The sequence below is a fragment of the Anabrus simplex genome, chromosome 8 (genome assembly GCF_040414725.1).
Source record: "Anabrus simplex isolate iqAnaSimp1 chromosome 8, ASM4041472v1, whole genome shotgun sequence".
Classification (NCBI taxonomy): Eukaryota; Metazoa; Arthropoda; class Insecta; order Orthoptera; family Tettigoniidae; genus Anabrus; species Anabrus simplex.
In genome coordinates, this window is record NC_090272.1 from 187,286,934 (window position 1) to 187,302,929 (window position 15,996).

General features: G+C 39.3%; 1 protein-coding gene across 1 annotated transcript in view; it reads left to right on the forward strand.

Annotated features, from left to right (window-relative positions):
• Positions 1-15,996, forward strand: part of Spf30 (Splicing factor 30) — an 84,631-nt gene that overhangs the window by 38,801 nt on the left and 29,834 nt on the right. Inside the window, exon 5 of the mRNA XM_067152567.2 lies at positions 343-478. Coding sequence (XP_067008668.1) covers positions 343-478 — 136 coding nt within the window. The remainder of the gene's footprint in view (positions 1-342; positions 479-15,996) is intronic.

Here is a 15,996-nt window from a genome sequence, read left to right on the forward strand (position 1 = left end):
ACAGGAAGGCAGCATCTCTCAGAATGAAAAAAAATATTGGGCTGAATGGTCCAATGTAGGCCATAAAATGTGAAATAAAATAAATAAATAGGATTAAATATTGAACAAAGCATATCTTTTTATACTTTGAAACCCTGCCAAACCAACCTGTTTTTAACCTCTTTGCCTATTATACCTTGCCCCATTTTAGAAGACAAAAAATGAAAGGCATAAAAGGGGATTTTAAAGGCAAATGAATACAGTATTGTTGTCATACTCAACACTTAGGATATTTCATCAGCACTAATGTAATTGACAGTTTATTATGTCCTATGATGACTACTAATTGTGCTTTCCTTGCAGGAAACAGGCTCTGTCTAAGCAGAGAGAGTATCAAAAGAAGAAGAAACAGAAAAAATTGCAGCGATATAAACAGATGGAAGAGGAGAGGGAAGGGGAGAAAAATAAGTGGCTGGCTTTCAACTCTAAGGTAGTACGAGTAAGTACAACAATCTCATACATACAGCTTGTAATCAGTCTGGTAGTTGTAATGATGAAGCCCTTCACGATTAACATCTCACCGGCTGTTAGGCCAAGTGTGCATTTTGATTGTGATTGACATTTCATATATTCTAAAACATGCCTTATCAAGACAGATTTGTGTTCAGATGGAATCTATCTCTTATGTGTGTTAGCCTCAGTTGTGTTGCCGGTTGTTTCCTGTGCCGTGTCTGGGGAAGTGGACGATGCAGTAGCTGCCTGACCCACATAGCTCGCCTAGTGATGTCACGTTCTCAGCTAGTTTGTGATATGCTTCCTTACAGTGCGATTGCTTCTTATATATCAGCAATTGATTAGTGTATTTCATGGCTTCTGAATTAAGTGTTGAACTGTGTATTTTTGTGTGCAGTTGAAACAAGAATTTGCTTGTAGCTTGAGAACAGAATTCTGCAGACAATTTCCTGGAGTACAAGTTCTAACAGGTTACGGAATTAAGAAAACTATGAATAAATTCAAAATTGTGGGTTCAGTACTAAACAAAAAAACTAGTTAAACAATACACTGTCTTAACTAACACAAAAATTTAGGGTATTGGTTCAGTAAAGTGAGCTTTCATGTTTTGTTTGGTGGGCAAAAAAAGATGACTTACGAAGTCACAGAAGTGCAAAGTTTAAGCCCAATGGATCCAGTTTCAAGAAAACAATATTGCAATTGGTTTCTTCAGTTTGTCGGCATTAGTGAATCAAATCTTAAATCAGTGCTGTTTCCTTGTAAGACAGGTTTTATTTACTTGGATGCGTAAATTTGAAAAAATAACTAGTATTGGTCACTCGAGAATCCAAGAATAATTCATAAAACTCCACTTTATGAGCTTTAAAGAGGAGTTTGGTGCACTGTTAGTGCTAAAAGAATTGTAGGGCCAATTTTGGTCAATGACACCATTAATTTTGAACGATACATAGAATTAATACTGAACAAGTTTTTTCCTCAACTGACTGAACAGCAAAGGTCGCTTGAATATTTTCAGTAAGACAGGGCTACACTACCTTCTGCTTGTAATTCTGTGAATGCCATGTGTGATGTTTTCGGGTACGGAATAATTGGCCCAGGTTTATGGCCAGCTTGTTCTACTGACTTAATGCCTTACAGCTTCTATTTGTGGGGTCGTTTGAAAGATGATGTGTATAGAAATAAAACCCCTCCACCATAGAATAACTGAAAAATGCATGTTCCTGTCAATTGTAGCTTTCTCACTCCTTTTTCCCTCGAACCATTTCATTAAAATGTTTTCAAGTTCCTCGTACAGCGAAGAACAATTTTTTTTTCTTTACGTCGCACCGACACAGATGGCGACAATAAGAACAAATATTCTTCCTTATTTTTGCCCCAGAACAGTACTCCACTTCTGCGGTCAGAATTGCTTCCTTCTGTTTAATGATGCCAAACAGCGTATATTTTCTTGCCATGTGTGACAAAGGTACTTGCTATCCCTTTCAACATCACTAATGATGTCGATCTTTTGTTGAAGAGTCAGCTTCTTACGTTTAACAGCCATAATGAACGTAGTCCGCCGTAGCTCGCAGTACAACTCTTATCACAGACACAAATGTAACTTGTAGCACAACTTGCAATACAGGAAGAAAAACGGTGAATGAAACTGGAGATATTCTTCAATCTGCTCCCTCTGTGCAATTCTTTAGCAGCGATTGGTGCCGCAAGACAGAAATGCCTAGCCGGTGTAACAGCGCTGTGGCTGTAGGTTAAGGCAGCTGACCTCACTGAAGACATAACTGTTGAACTAATCCTTAGTGAAGATTCTCCTTTTTCAGATGACTGGACATAGGATATTTAAATGCATTATGGAATTATTTATAAATTTTAAAATTTATTATTATTGATTTCCATTATTATGGATGCTGAAAATATGATGGTAGAAATGTTGCAGGCTTGATGTATGATATGAAATTAATAATTTTTATGGATATTTTAAGGTTAATTAGTGATCCACCGTGAATAAAGCCGTCTTAACTCCCATACTGTTATTGCAAATGATATATTTTAAAGATTATTTTAATTCTTACTGAATCCTAGAGGAGGGTAAATACTTTATTTGGATGTAAAATTTGGGAAAAATCTCTATTTATTTATTTGTTTATTTGAGAAGTGTTATTTTTTTACCATCGACTATGAACCAAAATCGCTCTGAAGGGCAAATGGTTGGATATACAGTAAAACCTTGTTAATTCGAAGTCGTTGGGACTCAAAAATCGGACTTCGAATTACGTGATTTTGAATTAACCGCCAATTTGCAATTCAGAAGTGCCAACCCTTGCTGCGTTACTAAATATTCTAAGGCCCGTTACTGCATGCATTTAACCTTGATTCACAGTTTATACCTTTCGAATGCCATGAAAAAAGAACTATTTCCAAAATGTATCCAAGAAGGTGCATTTACAGTATTCAAATAATGCACTCGGATATCTCACTGGATTCTGTTTTCCCGCACACTGCCTGTTGCGTGATATTACGGCGTTTCTTAAAGGGTTGAATACAAAAGAATTCCAATTTCATTCAACTGGTAAACATAACATCACGCAACAAAAGAAAGAAAACGAAAAAAAGCACGATTCAAAGACGAGGAGAAATCTATGCTGGCTCCCATATGCGAGTGCTTTATTAATTGGATTACTATACTGTATGCATTTTAGATGCCTTGTATTTACACAGAAAGTACCCAATGCCCTAAAAATCGAACTTTCCTATGACTCTATCCTTGTACGATTTCCCGTCAAGGTACTTCTCTCGTACTTCAGAAATGTAAACACTTGCCGTGTCACAAAGTATTCTAAGACCCATTGATACATGCAATCACCTCGATTCACAGTTTAAACCTTTCAAATGCCAGGGAAAAAACTACTTCCGAAATGTATCCAACAAGGTGCATTTACAATGTTGAAATAATGCACTTGGATAAATCACTGACAAACATAACCTCACGCAACGAAAGAAAAAATCGCACAATTCAAAGACGAGAATAAATTATGCCGGTTCCCCTGTGCAAATGCATTATCTTTTTGGATTTCTGTACTGTTTGCATTTTTAGATGCTTTGTACTGGCATGGAAAGTGCCCGACGCCCTTAACACATTGTAGCTTATCGAACTTTCCTATGACGAGGGGATAAAGTATCTCGCGCCCATGTGCATTGCAACGCATTACTATGACCCCCATCCCTCACCCTTGTATGATTTCCCGGCTGGCAATTTCTCCTTTAAAACCATAAGACCGCTTGGGCTCACATTAAAATAAAGCAATGCAGTTTTACCGGCAATGACAATATTGTTCGGTGCCTACGAATTTATTATATGTGCCACGTTTTTACGTCAACTGTCGGCAATCATGAAGTGCACTGTAGACCCACCGAAGTGAGTGTAACTGCGGAAAGCTAACCCTCCACGTTCCGGAACGCGTGTTCTATTATGAAGCGGAGGAAAGTTCGATAAGCTACAATGTGTTAAGGGCGTCGGGCACTTTCCATGCCAGTACAAAGCATCTAAAAATGCAAACAGTACAGAAATCCAAAAAGATAATGCATTTGCACAGGGGAACCGGCATAATTTATTGTTGAAATTACTCTGTAACATACTATGGTTTCCAAATGTAAAGGCAGTTTCGAATTAAAAGTCTGAATTTCGGTAATGCGGCCGACATTGTACTTCGAATTACAAATTTTCCGTATTTCGAATTAAACAATTGAAATAACAAGCAAAACTGTATCTCATGTTTCCGAGAACGAGAGCTTCTTCGAATTAGACGGGATTTTGAATTAACCGATTTCGAATTATCGAGGTTCTACTGTAAGTATATGCTTGAACAGCTCTACATTTCGTACCCTTACACTTGGGGTCTATCGATGATGGTTCAGGCAACGTAAGCCATGGAAGATAAGACTTTCTACTTATTCCGTAATTTTGTTCTGGAATACATTTTCATTTTGTTCAATATCCATAGCCTTTTCAGTTTCTAATTGCTTTTTATCTTCTGAAATATATCTTTCACTGCAAATCCTGTGAAGTTTGTAAGAGACCTTCCACCTAAACGTTTATATTTTTTGAAGTCACTTGTGTCTTGCGGCATGTACGCAAACGTCAACCATGCCTCTATGCCGTACAGCTAGTCTCACTGGAAACTGCACTTTGCTCCCATACAGCCGTCATTCCAGTATAGTACCGCATGTAGCATGATAGGGTCTGTTGCTTATTAAATTAATGTTGCAATGGCCACCTTTTCAATACTGTAATATGCAATATTATTGAATTAAATTACTAAACTAGGGACTGGTTTCGGCCTTGTCTGGCCATCTTCAGCCTTAATGTAAGTACCAACTGGTGAGCCCAATTTAGCACACGGGGGCGAAACGCTGGCAACCAGGTATGAGTTAGCTGGAAAATTTATAATGTCCAATCGTGGACCATTTATATTGGTATTATAAATTATAAATATTTCAGTTTCCCTATGGGAATCAACATCTATATCATCTGATGGCCAAGCAGGTATCAATTTTTGGTAATGAGACAAACTCTCTCATAGTGCATTGGCACTGCCGGTGGCTCCAAGTAGCCTATGCAGTGGCCTCTGCGGTATGCACTAGCCATACGTCTTTGTGGGTATGCTAAGTACCAACTGATGAATCCAACTTAGCACACGGGGGCAAAACGCTGGCAACCAGGAATGAGTTAGCTGGAAAATTTGTAATGTCCAATAACGGACCATTTATATTGGCATTATAAATTTACTCATTTGGGACAAATATTTCAGGTTCCCTATGGGAATCAACATCTATATCATTGTTCTCACCAGTCTTAATAATTGGCAAATTACTATTCCAAGATACTTGGTACAGAGGTATTGGATGGCTAGAAACACTTCCTTTCAACATTGGTGCAAAATGGTCATTATGGTGCTTCAATCTCCACCATCTTTCAGATATTTCTCTTCCACAATGGATAGGAGGCGTAAATTCATGATTTGAGACCTCTACGTTACATATTTTCTGTGATGCATCAGAACGAGCATATGGAGCCGTTATATACCTGCGTACAGAATTTAACAATGACACGACAGTGCGACTAGTATGAAGCAGAACTAGATTAGCACCAGTAAAGAAGATCACTTTACCTCATCTAGAACTGCGTGCAGCATTTGTGGGAGTGTCACTTTTACAATATTTCTGTAATGCCACAAATTATATTACAAAGGCAACAATGTGGACTGACTCCACTGTTACACTTGGGTGGATTCGCAGTGAACCTCATCGTTGTAAAACATCCGTCTGCAATCGTGTTACCGAGATCATCTCGTACACTTCACCATCACAGTGGATGCACTGCCCAGGACTTAATAATCCGGCAGATCATTTATCAAGAAGAATACAAGCCCAAGACCTATTTTCGACTGAAACATGGTGGTATGGTCCTACCTGGCTTCGAGCTTCACCACAACACTGGCCTCAATATTTCATATGTGAGCACAATACTCTCCCAAAATTTAGAATAACTACTCATCAAACACTTGCCGTTACCATTCAAAATTCCCTTCTTGATATTTCCAAGTTCAGTTCCTACTTCAAACTACTCTGAATAATAGGATGGATTTTTCGTTTCATGAATAACATACGTAACAGAGAAATACGTTACGGCGAACTGACGGCTTCTGAAATGGAAACCAGTCGACATTATCTAATTCTTACGGCCCAACAGGAAAGCTTTCCTGAGGAGTATAAAGCTTTATGGGAGCATTTACCACTGCCAAAGAACTCTAAAATTAAACATTTTCTGCAAGACAGTATGATCCGCCTAGGAGGTCGACTTCAGTTCACTGAAACATCACTTAATGAGAGACACCCACTCCTTCTTGACGGCAATCATCACTTATCTCATTTATTGATCAGACAAATTCATATTAAACTGCATCACCTGGGACTGCGAGTAGTACTTTCGGAACTTCGGTCATAATTCTGCATCGGTCGAGCACGACAAGCCATCAAGAAAGTTCTTCGAATGTGTTTACCATGCAAGCTCGTGAATAACCCTCACGGGCAAGCTCCTGAAGCTCCATTACCAGCAGACCGCGTTAAGTATGCAACTCCATTTGAAGTCTCAGGTTTGGATTTCGCTGGCCCGCTGTATGCAAAGCAAGGCAGCACTGTAGAAAAAGTGTATGTCTTAATACTCACTTGTGTCACTACTCAAGCTGTTCACCTGGAACTTACTTCTGACATGACTGTAGACAAATCCTTACTTGCCTTTCAGCGCTTCACCAGTCGTAGAGGAATTCCACATACAGTATATTCAGACAACGCTACTACCTTCCATGCAGCCAATAAGGAACTCAGAGAAGTAACTACTATCCTTCAACAAAACAAAACTTCCCAATACTTTGCAATCACTGGAATTAACTGGAAATTCATTGCTCCACTTGCTGGTTGGTGGGGAGGATGGTGGGAGCATATGATTGGCACAGTTAAGCAAAAGGTCTTAGGACGCAGACAAGTGGACCATGAAACACTTAACACAATTCTGGCCAGTGTGGAGGCTGAAATAAATCCACATACATTACTCCAGGATGAAGGCCCTACCACTTTAACTCCTGCTCATTTCCTGAACTTCGGAAGACTTCAGCAACAGGCAACAAATGATCTTATGAAAGGATGGACCAAAGAATATCTCTTGGAACTGAGAAACTATCATCATGTCCAACAGACACATGGAAGATCAGTTCCCTTATGAGTGGGAGATGTAGTTCTTCTACAAGACGACTCACACCGCCGTCATACAGTATGTGGGAGAAAGCATTCATCCAAGAGTTACGACAAGGATGAGACAGCCACATCAGGATGCTGATACTCCGCACGACTGATGGACATCAGATTACACATCCAGTCCAGCTGGTCATCCCACTGGAGGTCGTCCAGGGTGGGGAGGATGTGGGAGTTTGAAACTGATCCATTTTTGCATTCTCTCTGTGACTTGTGCTTTTTGAACGTTGTTGAGCATTGTTAGGATATGTTGTTGTATCATTCAGGATATAGATTCTTTGAAATAACATGGTAGCACATAGTTGACTGGAAGTGATCCCATTTTTCATTTTAATCTGTTCACTACAGCACCTTTGTCACTCGAGTTTTACAGAATGTTCTATCCATTTGTACATAGGTTATTGGAGATTCGAGAAGATACAGGAAAGCATGTTGTGTCATATTTTTCTAGAAGCCTGACCAGGCAAGGTATATAAAAGGACGGTCTTGGGTAGTGGAGTTGAGTTGATAGTGAGAGACGTTGGTCGAGTTAAGTAGGCCTATGTAAACTCATGTTGTGTTGGTTGTGTTCTGTAGTTCGTTGCCTTGCTAATAGTGGCAGTATTCTTGTTCTTCTCCTTCGATTCAGTTCAAGATGGTGGTTCATTAATGTTGTATAATGTGTATATAATTTGTAAATAAAACAGTGTACATAATTGACAGCATCTCATGTGTGGGTCTTTGTGATTACAATTGACATCATACGACATGGAGTGTCAAATGGACTTTTGTCCGCCCTTCAAATGTCTGACTACCATTGCTGGGTTTGAACCTGCTGTCCTGGGATCCAGAGGCCGACACCCTACCAGTGATACACAGAGGGAGTTGCAGATTTCAATGAGCGACCCCTTATTTTGAAGTGTACAATCTGAAGGTGCTTGGAAAATACAGTAGTCGTTTTTATAGGACTGTGAATTTTCCTATTTAATTTTATAATGTTCTTATTTTGGTCAGGTAGTTTCAAGGTCTTCTGTTAGATACCATATGGCAGCTGGTATCATCACTACTAACACTATTGGAGGATAATTGTCATTATCAAGCAGTAGCTTCTAAGCGCACTGTTAAGATGGTACCATGAAGTTACAACAAGCTGTGGCTGGAAGCTTTGGCGTTACGAACTTAGGAGAGTTATCTTCACTATATAAAATTTAATATACAAATCAGTACACTGCTAGGGGATGTCGCTGTAGATGCATCTGTGACAAACTGAACCTAGGGAGTTTCAGTGGTGACAGTTAGATCGCAAAAAATGACTGCAGTTTTGTGCAGATTCCTTGGCGTCATGATTTAAACATTTGTTTTCTTCTTCATTATTTGTTGCACAAGCCAGTTACTGTTGTATCCTGAAAGTCTTTACAGAAATGTGGTGGCTACAATGTCACGATGATGCTACTGGCACATAGCTTATCTTGCTCTGTTTCTTGCCATCCACTATTGTTGCTTGCTTCAGGTTGATATCAAGCAGGGTTTTTACAAGGTCAGTCCAGTGGGTTGACTGCCTTCCACGCCATCACTTGCCTTTGGATTTCCACTGGACTGCCAATGTCTCTGTGTGGGGGGGCTGCAAGCAAAATGGCCAAAGAGCACAAGGATTTTCCTGTAGATCAGGGTAGACAACATTTGTTGCGGTTTGAATTCCACAAGGACAGATGCATAAGTTCAGTGTGCTGTCCACAGAATGGGAAGCTTACATCGCCAGCACTTTGTCTCAAATGTTTCGATACAGTGGTGGTCATTGGTGCATAAAGTCCATGTCTCTGATGCATAGGATACAAGGGCCATGTTGAAAGTCTTTAGCAGCGTTGAAAACTTTAATCATAGGAAAATGGCGTTGTTTTCATTGAAAGGAGGATGTTTCTTCACTTCTAGGACCTTTCCTTGAGGCATGACCCCTCCCCCACTTAGCCTCGGACCAGCGAGGTTGAAAGATATGCAGTTGAAAGTCGGACATTATGCAAAATGGACCTTTCGCTGCGTATTTTCCTTCAGTGATCTCTGATTATTAAAAATAGCATAGGTGCGAACAATACCATTCATTATTGTTACGTGTGTTTGGAGAGTCTGTCCCTTCTAGAGTCACAGTTGGAAATTGGCATCACAAATGTTCCAGAGGACGGGAGTCTCGTGAAGATGAGCATTCGTTCCCGGCTGCCTCTAACAGCAGTGAAAGTATTGATGCTGTAAGGAAGATGGTTGAGGAAGATCAACATATCATGTTTTCAACAATAGAAAGGACCCTTAATATTAAGTCAACTGCTGCACAAACAATTCTTTACTAATATTTAACTCTTACAGAATGATGTGTCTGTTGGATGTCCCATTCTGTAACAGGGACCCAAAAGGACACTAGGGTGCATTGGTACTGTTTAATGTTGGAGAGATTTGATGGAGGACGTTCCAAGGACACAAACATTGTGACAGGTGGTGAAAGTGAGGTGTATCATTATGATACCGAAACCAAGAGGCAATCTTCTGTTCGGTGCTTTCCAAATGGGGACACACCCACAAAAGTCAGGAGGAGCCACAGTTCTGGAAAGGAAATGGTTGCAACTTTCTTCACTAAAACGGGTCATCAGATCAGTGTGACCTTGGACACATGTCTCATTGCTAATACTAGATGATATTTCAATAAATGATGTCTCAAAGTCATCACCACTTGGAAATAAAAGAATCCAAGATCGAAGTCAACATATCATCTGTTCCAGCACGACAGTGCTTCAGCTTACAGCACTGCAAGGACTGGTGATTTTTGGAAGAAGGAAGAGTGCAAATTTTACCACCCCTGCCCTATTCACCTCACCTGGTCCCCTGCAATTTTTTGTTGTTTAAAAAAAATGGAGGAAAAACTCATGGGCAGTGATTTTCATCGGATGAAAAGGCCATTGTTGCATACAACAAATCTCAGAAAAAGCCTGGGCTGAAACATTTTTCTAAATAGCTCCAAAAGTTGGAAGAGTTTATAAGTGCTGGTAAGTAGTATTTTGAAAAGTTATAACAGGTTTTTCTTGTAAGTAAACTCATTTTCGTGGTTACTACTAACATTTCGGCATAACCTTCATATCACAGGGGACACCAGAATATTAACAAGATTAATTTTTTCCACATTATTCGTGTGGTTCAGGATGTGTTCATTACCTGTAGTTATGTTCACAGGGGTTCCAACAAGGGAATAGTGCACACACATTGGATTTTGAGTGGATCTAAGGTAAAGTGGAAGCTTCTTGATCAGAACCATTCAGTTTTGAGAGTTTGGTTGACAGTTCCCACCATGACACCAAGTATCTACTTCCTAGTGACAAAGCCTATGCACACCTAGGCCAAATAGACACGTTATCAGCACTTTGGAATTGAGAGATTTTGCAGTTGAAAATTTGTCCCAATAACCCACACAATTTTGCATTGTACTGCGGTACGAAGTTTTGTGGTGACTGTATTAACCCAGCCTTGGTTAAGAAAAGAACTGGTCATTGCATCATAGAGCCTTATACTGCTCTGCCCATTCTTGAGGTTTCGGCCGAGAGTTAAATTGTTCGTATCTCCTACCCATTCTACTTCTGTAAGTAGTTCCATCCATGAAAGTCAATATGAACACTGCTGTTTTTATACTGTTTGGGAGGGAACAGGTAGGATTGCAGATTGCTGGACTCCTCACAAATATGCCATCCAGGAAGAATTGAGAAAATAGCAGAACCAGTGTATTTTGGACAAGAGCTACTTCGAGGATGATGGCAGCTACTGGACATTTTAGTGAGTTTGTTATAAAGCAGTGCCGAAAATTCTGGAATCCATCTTGTAATTAGACAAGAGCTGTAAGTGTTCTAATAATATCCTAGAATGTACTGTAAGGTCAGCTGGGATAATTCTGATCTTGGGGTGTTTTTATCTGTCTCTCTTTTCACCCTTATGTTGTGTACCAGTAACTTTTTCAGTTAGTATTCCTGTAACACAGAGCACGTAATGGTCTTTAAATGAAACCTATTTCGTTTTTATGTGCACATTATAAATGTGAAAAAGGAGATGGGCAGAAATATCCCATTGTCGGAATTACCCCACCTGACCCTACTTGGAGGTGGTGGTGATTATTGTTTTAGGAGGATGACCCTACTTGGTATCGTTACATTACTGTCTGGTTTCATCCTTATGATAATTTGTGCTTGAATCACAAGTTGTTCTAACATATATCATCCTGTAAAAGTAAGGACAGCCTTCATTCTTAACAGCTTGTGATTTCCTTGTCACAAGTCATTATATGGCCACTATAATCATTCAGTGTTCATTGTCTATCCAGCTATTTCTCATCATTCCATCCATCATGTTTTTAGTCTGTTCATTCATTGGAAGTGGACAGCTAGTCAAGAAAGGGATTGTTTGTCAGAATGAAGTTACTGGGACTTACTCATATATTCTCAGACTTTTCTTTTTGATGGAGGTTTACTAAGCCTGATAGCGAGATGCTACTTCTCTCCAAACCAGTATCATTCATGGGTGGTTTAAGTGTAGAAGACTTTCAAATATTCTACTTTGCAATGCTTTGTAAAATTCAAGTCATTCTTCCATAATTCTTTGACAGTTCACATTAAGTTGGCAACAGATGAACGAATTTGTCTTTGCACATTTTTTACTGTAGTTCAAACACTATCCAGTGTGGATTTTTATCCTTATTTCAAACACTATTTAGAAAAGAACACCTGAAAATTTCAAGTGGAAAACTTATTTAGAAAAGGTCCTAAATTCTACATCTTGGTTATATAACAGAAATCCTGTACTAAAATACTGTGCGACAGTGTGCATAGCCATAGCTAACTATTGTAATCCAGTGACGACTTGGGTGCTCCTGTTTCCCATCATTGTCAGCAAATGAAACTGCATTTGAAGAAGACAAATACACAAATCTGTACACCTTCAATCTACCTATAAGTTATTGAACATCCACCTGATGTGCTTCGGTCATTTTTAAATGTTCTCTGAGTGGAAACATCACTAAACTCTTTTTAGACAGTTTAACTTTTGAAAAGAACGTCCAACTTATACCTCTCGACTGAGAAGTATTGTTTTGGAAAACACTTTTTTAATTGTACAAAGCGTAAACATTTTGAAATTTAGTTTGAAATAGCTTTGCGGGATAGCTTGTAACACTTGAATAGTTTCATAAATATTGCCTCTGCCTTCTTATATGAACTGTTGTGTAATGTTATTTATGTCTATGTATAGTATACACTCTTAAGAACATTTTCTGCTGTCGTTTAATACTCCAGATTCTGATTTGTTTCTCTTCTTGCTTTGCAGGTTGTTTCATGATCAAGTCAGAAACCTATTTTATGGAGTGACTGGGAATGTTAACCTGGTCTTAGAATCTGTAGCATTAAAAGGGTTGTAGCAGCTTTAATTGAGGTGGAATGCATCAAGTATTAATACTTTTAACTATTAAAGGAAGAAAGGTGGTATACCTGTTTTCGTGAATGTCTTCTGAATTAAATATCATTATTTCGTTATCATTGCTTGAGGAATTGTTTTTATCAGTGTTTTGCTGGGAATATTGTCATACATAGAGCCAGAGAGTTGGATTTGCAAAGTTGATTCTCCTGAAAACTTGTTACAATTAGCTCTTGAGAAATGCTTATTCTGCTCAATAGATCAGAGGATAAAAGTACGAATTTTACTTGTGTTTCTCACTCCCAAAACATGGTTTAGAACAGGTTACAGTTGTTCCATAAGTATCGCTATGTTCAGTACCAATTCTGGTAAACCACCTAATCACAAAGAAAAAGAAAAAAAGACGTATCATGAGGCAAAAGAATGACTTGTTTGGTTAAAATATACCCTCAAATCATTGTAATTCTAATTATAAACAATACCGGGCGAGTTGGCCGTGCGCGTAGAGGCGCGCGGCTGTGAGCTTGCATCCGGGAGATAGTAGGTTCGAATCCCACTATCGGCAGCCCTGAAGATGGTTTTCCGTGGTTTCCCATTTTCACACCAGGCAAATGCTGGGGCTGTACCTTAATTAAGGCCACGGCCGCTTCCTTCCAACTCCTAGGCCTTTCCTATCCCATCGTCGCCATAAGACCTATTATGTCGGTGCGACGTAAAGCCCCTAGCAAAAAAAAAAAAAAATTATAAACAATCAGACTTGAACTTTTCAAGAAATTCATAGTAATGAACATATTTACACAACATATATTTTATTATAGTGGGAATCATTTCCTTTCAGTTTCAGCTCAGTTAATCTTTAACTGTTTGATTCTTCAGTCTGTTCAAACTAATTTAAAATTGAATAAAATTTAGAAAACACCTGAAAGAAAACATTTAACAACAAATGATATGAAACATGTCATTCTACATTAATGATGTTTTTGTCAGGTATAATCTGGTTAAATGTTTTTCAGGTATTTTCAATCATAGATTAGTTTCACAGACTGAAGAACCTGACCGTTAAAGATTAACTTATATTTTAGAAAATCTACTTGTAGAAATATAGTTTGTGAATTGGGGCACAAAGGTCATAATTGAGAGAAGCTATCTGACTTTAACCCATTGTCCAGCTGCCTGTGCTATCCATACTGAACATCCTACCGTGTGTTTTGTCTCCACTGCCACTGATATACCATTTGTCATGCAGTACCATCTTTGACTTCACAAAAATCAACAGTCTTCTTCGTGATGGGTTTCAGATCTTCTCTCCTCTCACTAGGAATGTGCTACGCTAACATCTTCAGACATTCCTCCAATCTCATGGATGTTAGTCCCATTGTTTTGTTAAGGGACTAATTCACCGAACTAGTATTAACCACAAAGATAGGAAATACTATTTATTGCACACGACAAAAATACATACACATGGCTATCGCCGTTATACATCGCTCTTTTGTCTCCACTGTCCCATCAGTCATCACACACACCACAGAGTCCAAGTAAAGCATTGATATCCTGCCACTGTCCACCATTTTTGAGGCCAAGAGCAAATAAATATAACCACATTTTCGTAATATCCTCCCACCTTTTAATCATATGATTAAAACCACTAAATTCACAACCAAAACAAAGCAAAGAAGAAATCTACAAATTGAGATGAGAGGGAATTCGTAACTTCCTCCTACATCTTGTACGAGGGGCGTTTGAAAAGTCCATGCAAAAATAAAAACTACTTAGGTGGGTGGGGGTAAACCTTTTTTATTTTTCGACATAGACTCATTTTAGGCTTATACACTTCGTCCAGCAATGTTCTAGTTTGTTGATCCCTTCCGAATAATAGGATTTGTCCAAGTCTGCAAAATATCCATTAGTGTTTGCAATCACCTCCTCGTTTGAATAAAATCTTTGTCCTGCCAGCCATTTCTTCAAATTGGGGAACAAATAGTAGTCTGAGGGAGCCAAGTCTGGAGAACAGGGGGGATGTGAAATGAGTTGGAATCCTATTTCGATTAATTTTGTGACCACAACTGCTGAGGTGTGTGCTGTGCATTGTTGTGATGGAAAAGGACTTTCTTGTGGGCCAATCATGGGCGTTTTTCTTGCAGCTCGGTTTTCAAGCGGTCCAATAACGATGAGTAATATGCACCTGTAATAGTTTTACCCTTTTCCAGACAGTCGATGAGGATTATCCCTTGCGAATCCCAAATGATAGTCACCTTTCCAGCCAAGGAACGGTCTTCGCCTTTATTGGTGCAGATTCCCCCTTGGTAATCCATTGTTTAGATTGTTGTTTGGTCTCAGGAGTATAGTTATGTATCCACGTTTCATCCACAGTGATGAAACAACGCTTAGAGCCCTCTGGATTCTTCTGGAACAGCTGCAAACCATCCTTGCAACACTTCACACGATTCCGTTTTTGGTCAAGCGTGAGCAATCCACCTATCTTGCGGATAGCTTTTTCATGTCCAAATGATTATGCAAAATATTACGTACCCATTCAGTCGAGATGTCCACAGCACTAGCAATCTCACGCACTTTAACTCTTCTGTCATCCATCACCATATCATGGATTTGATCAATGATTTCTGGATTCGTAACCTCCACAGGCCGTCTAGAACGTTCAGCGTCACTTGTGCCCATATGGCCGGTCTGAAAATTTTGAAACCACTTATAAACTGTTCTAATCAAAGGTGCAGAGTCACCATAATGTTTATCAAGCTTCTCTTTAATCTCCTGAGGCGTTTTGCCTTTCATAAATTTAATCACCACACAAAATTCTTTTTCGTCCATTTCTTGAAAATCACTCGACTTCCTTGATTCATACTAATGCCAAACACAAAGAAATAGACCAATATGGCTGAAGCTTGGTTTGCGTTCATTCAACAGATGCTACTAACTAAACATGACCTCGATACGCGCAGGTGGTGCCATCTCTCGGACTTTGCACGGACTTTTCAAACCACCTTTGTAGTAACCACTCGTGGAACAGTTCTTCTAGAGACAGACACAGCAGGACTCTTCTGCTGGATATCTTCTTCATTCTGCCACTCAATAATGGGAGTTGCTTTCAGTGGATAGATGTTCTGCACGGGCCGGTCCAACTCGCCACCAGCAGCCTTCACCTTGACCTCCCTGACGACATTGTCTTTCCCAAGATATACAGCAACCACTCTTCCTAAAGGCCAGTCCATTCTACGTGCTCCGTCACTTCCAAGGATCACTCTCGATGTTTCGTCTGACCTTTTCCCG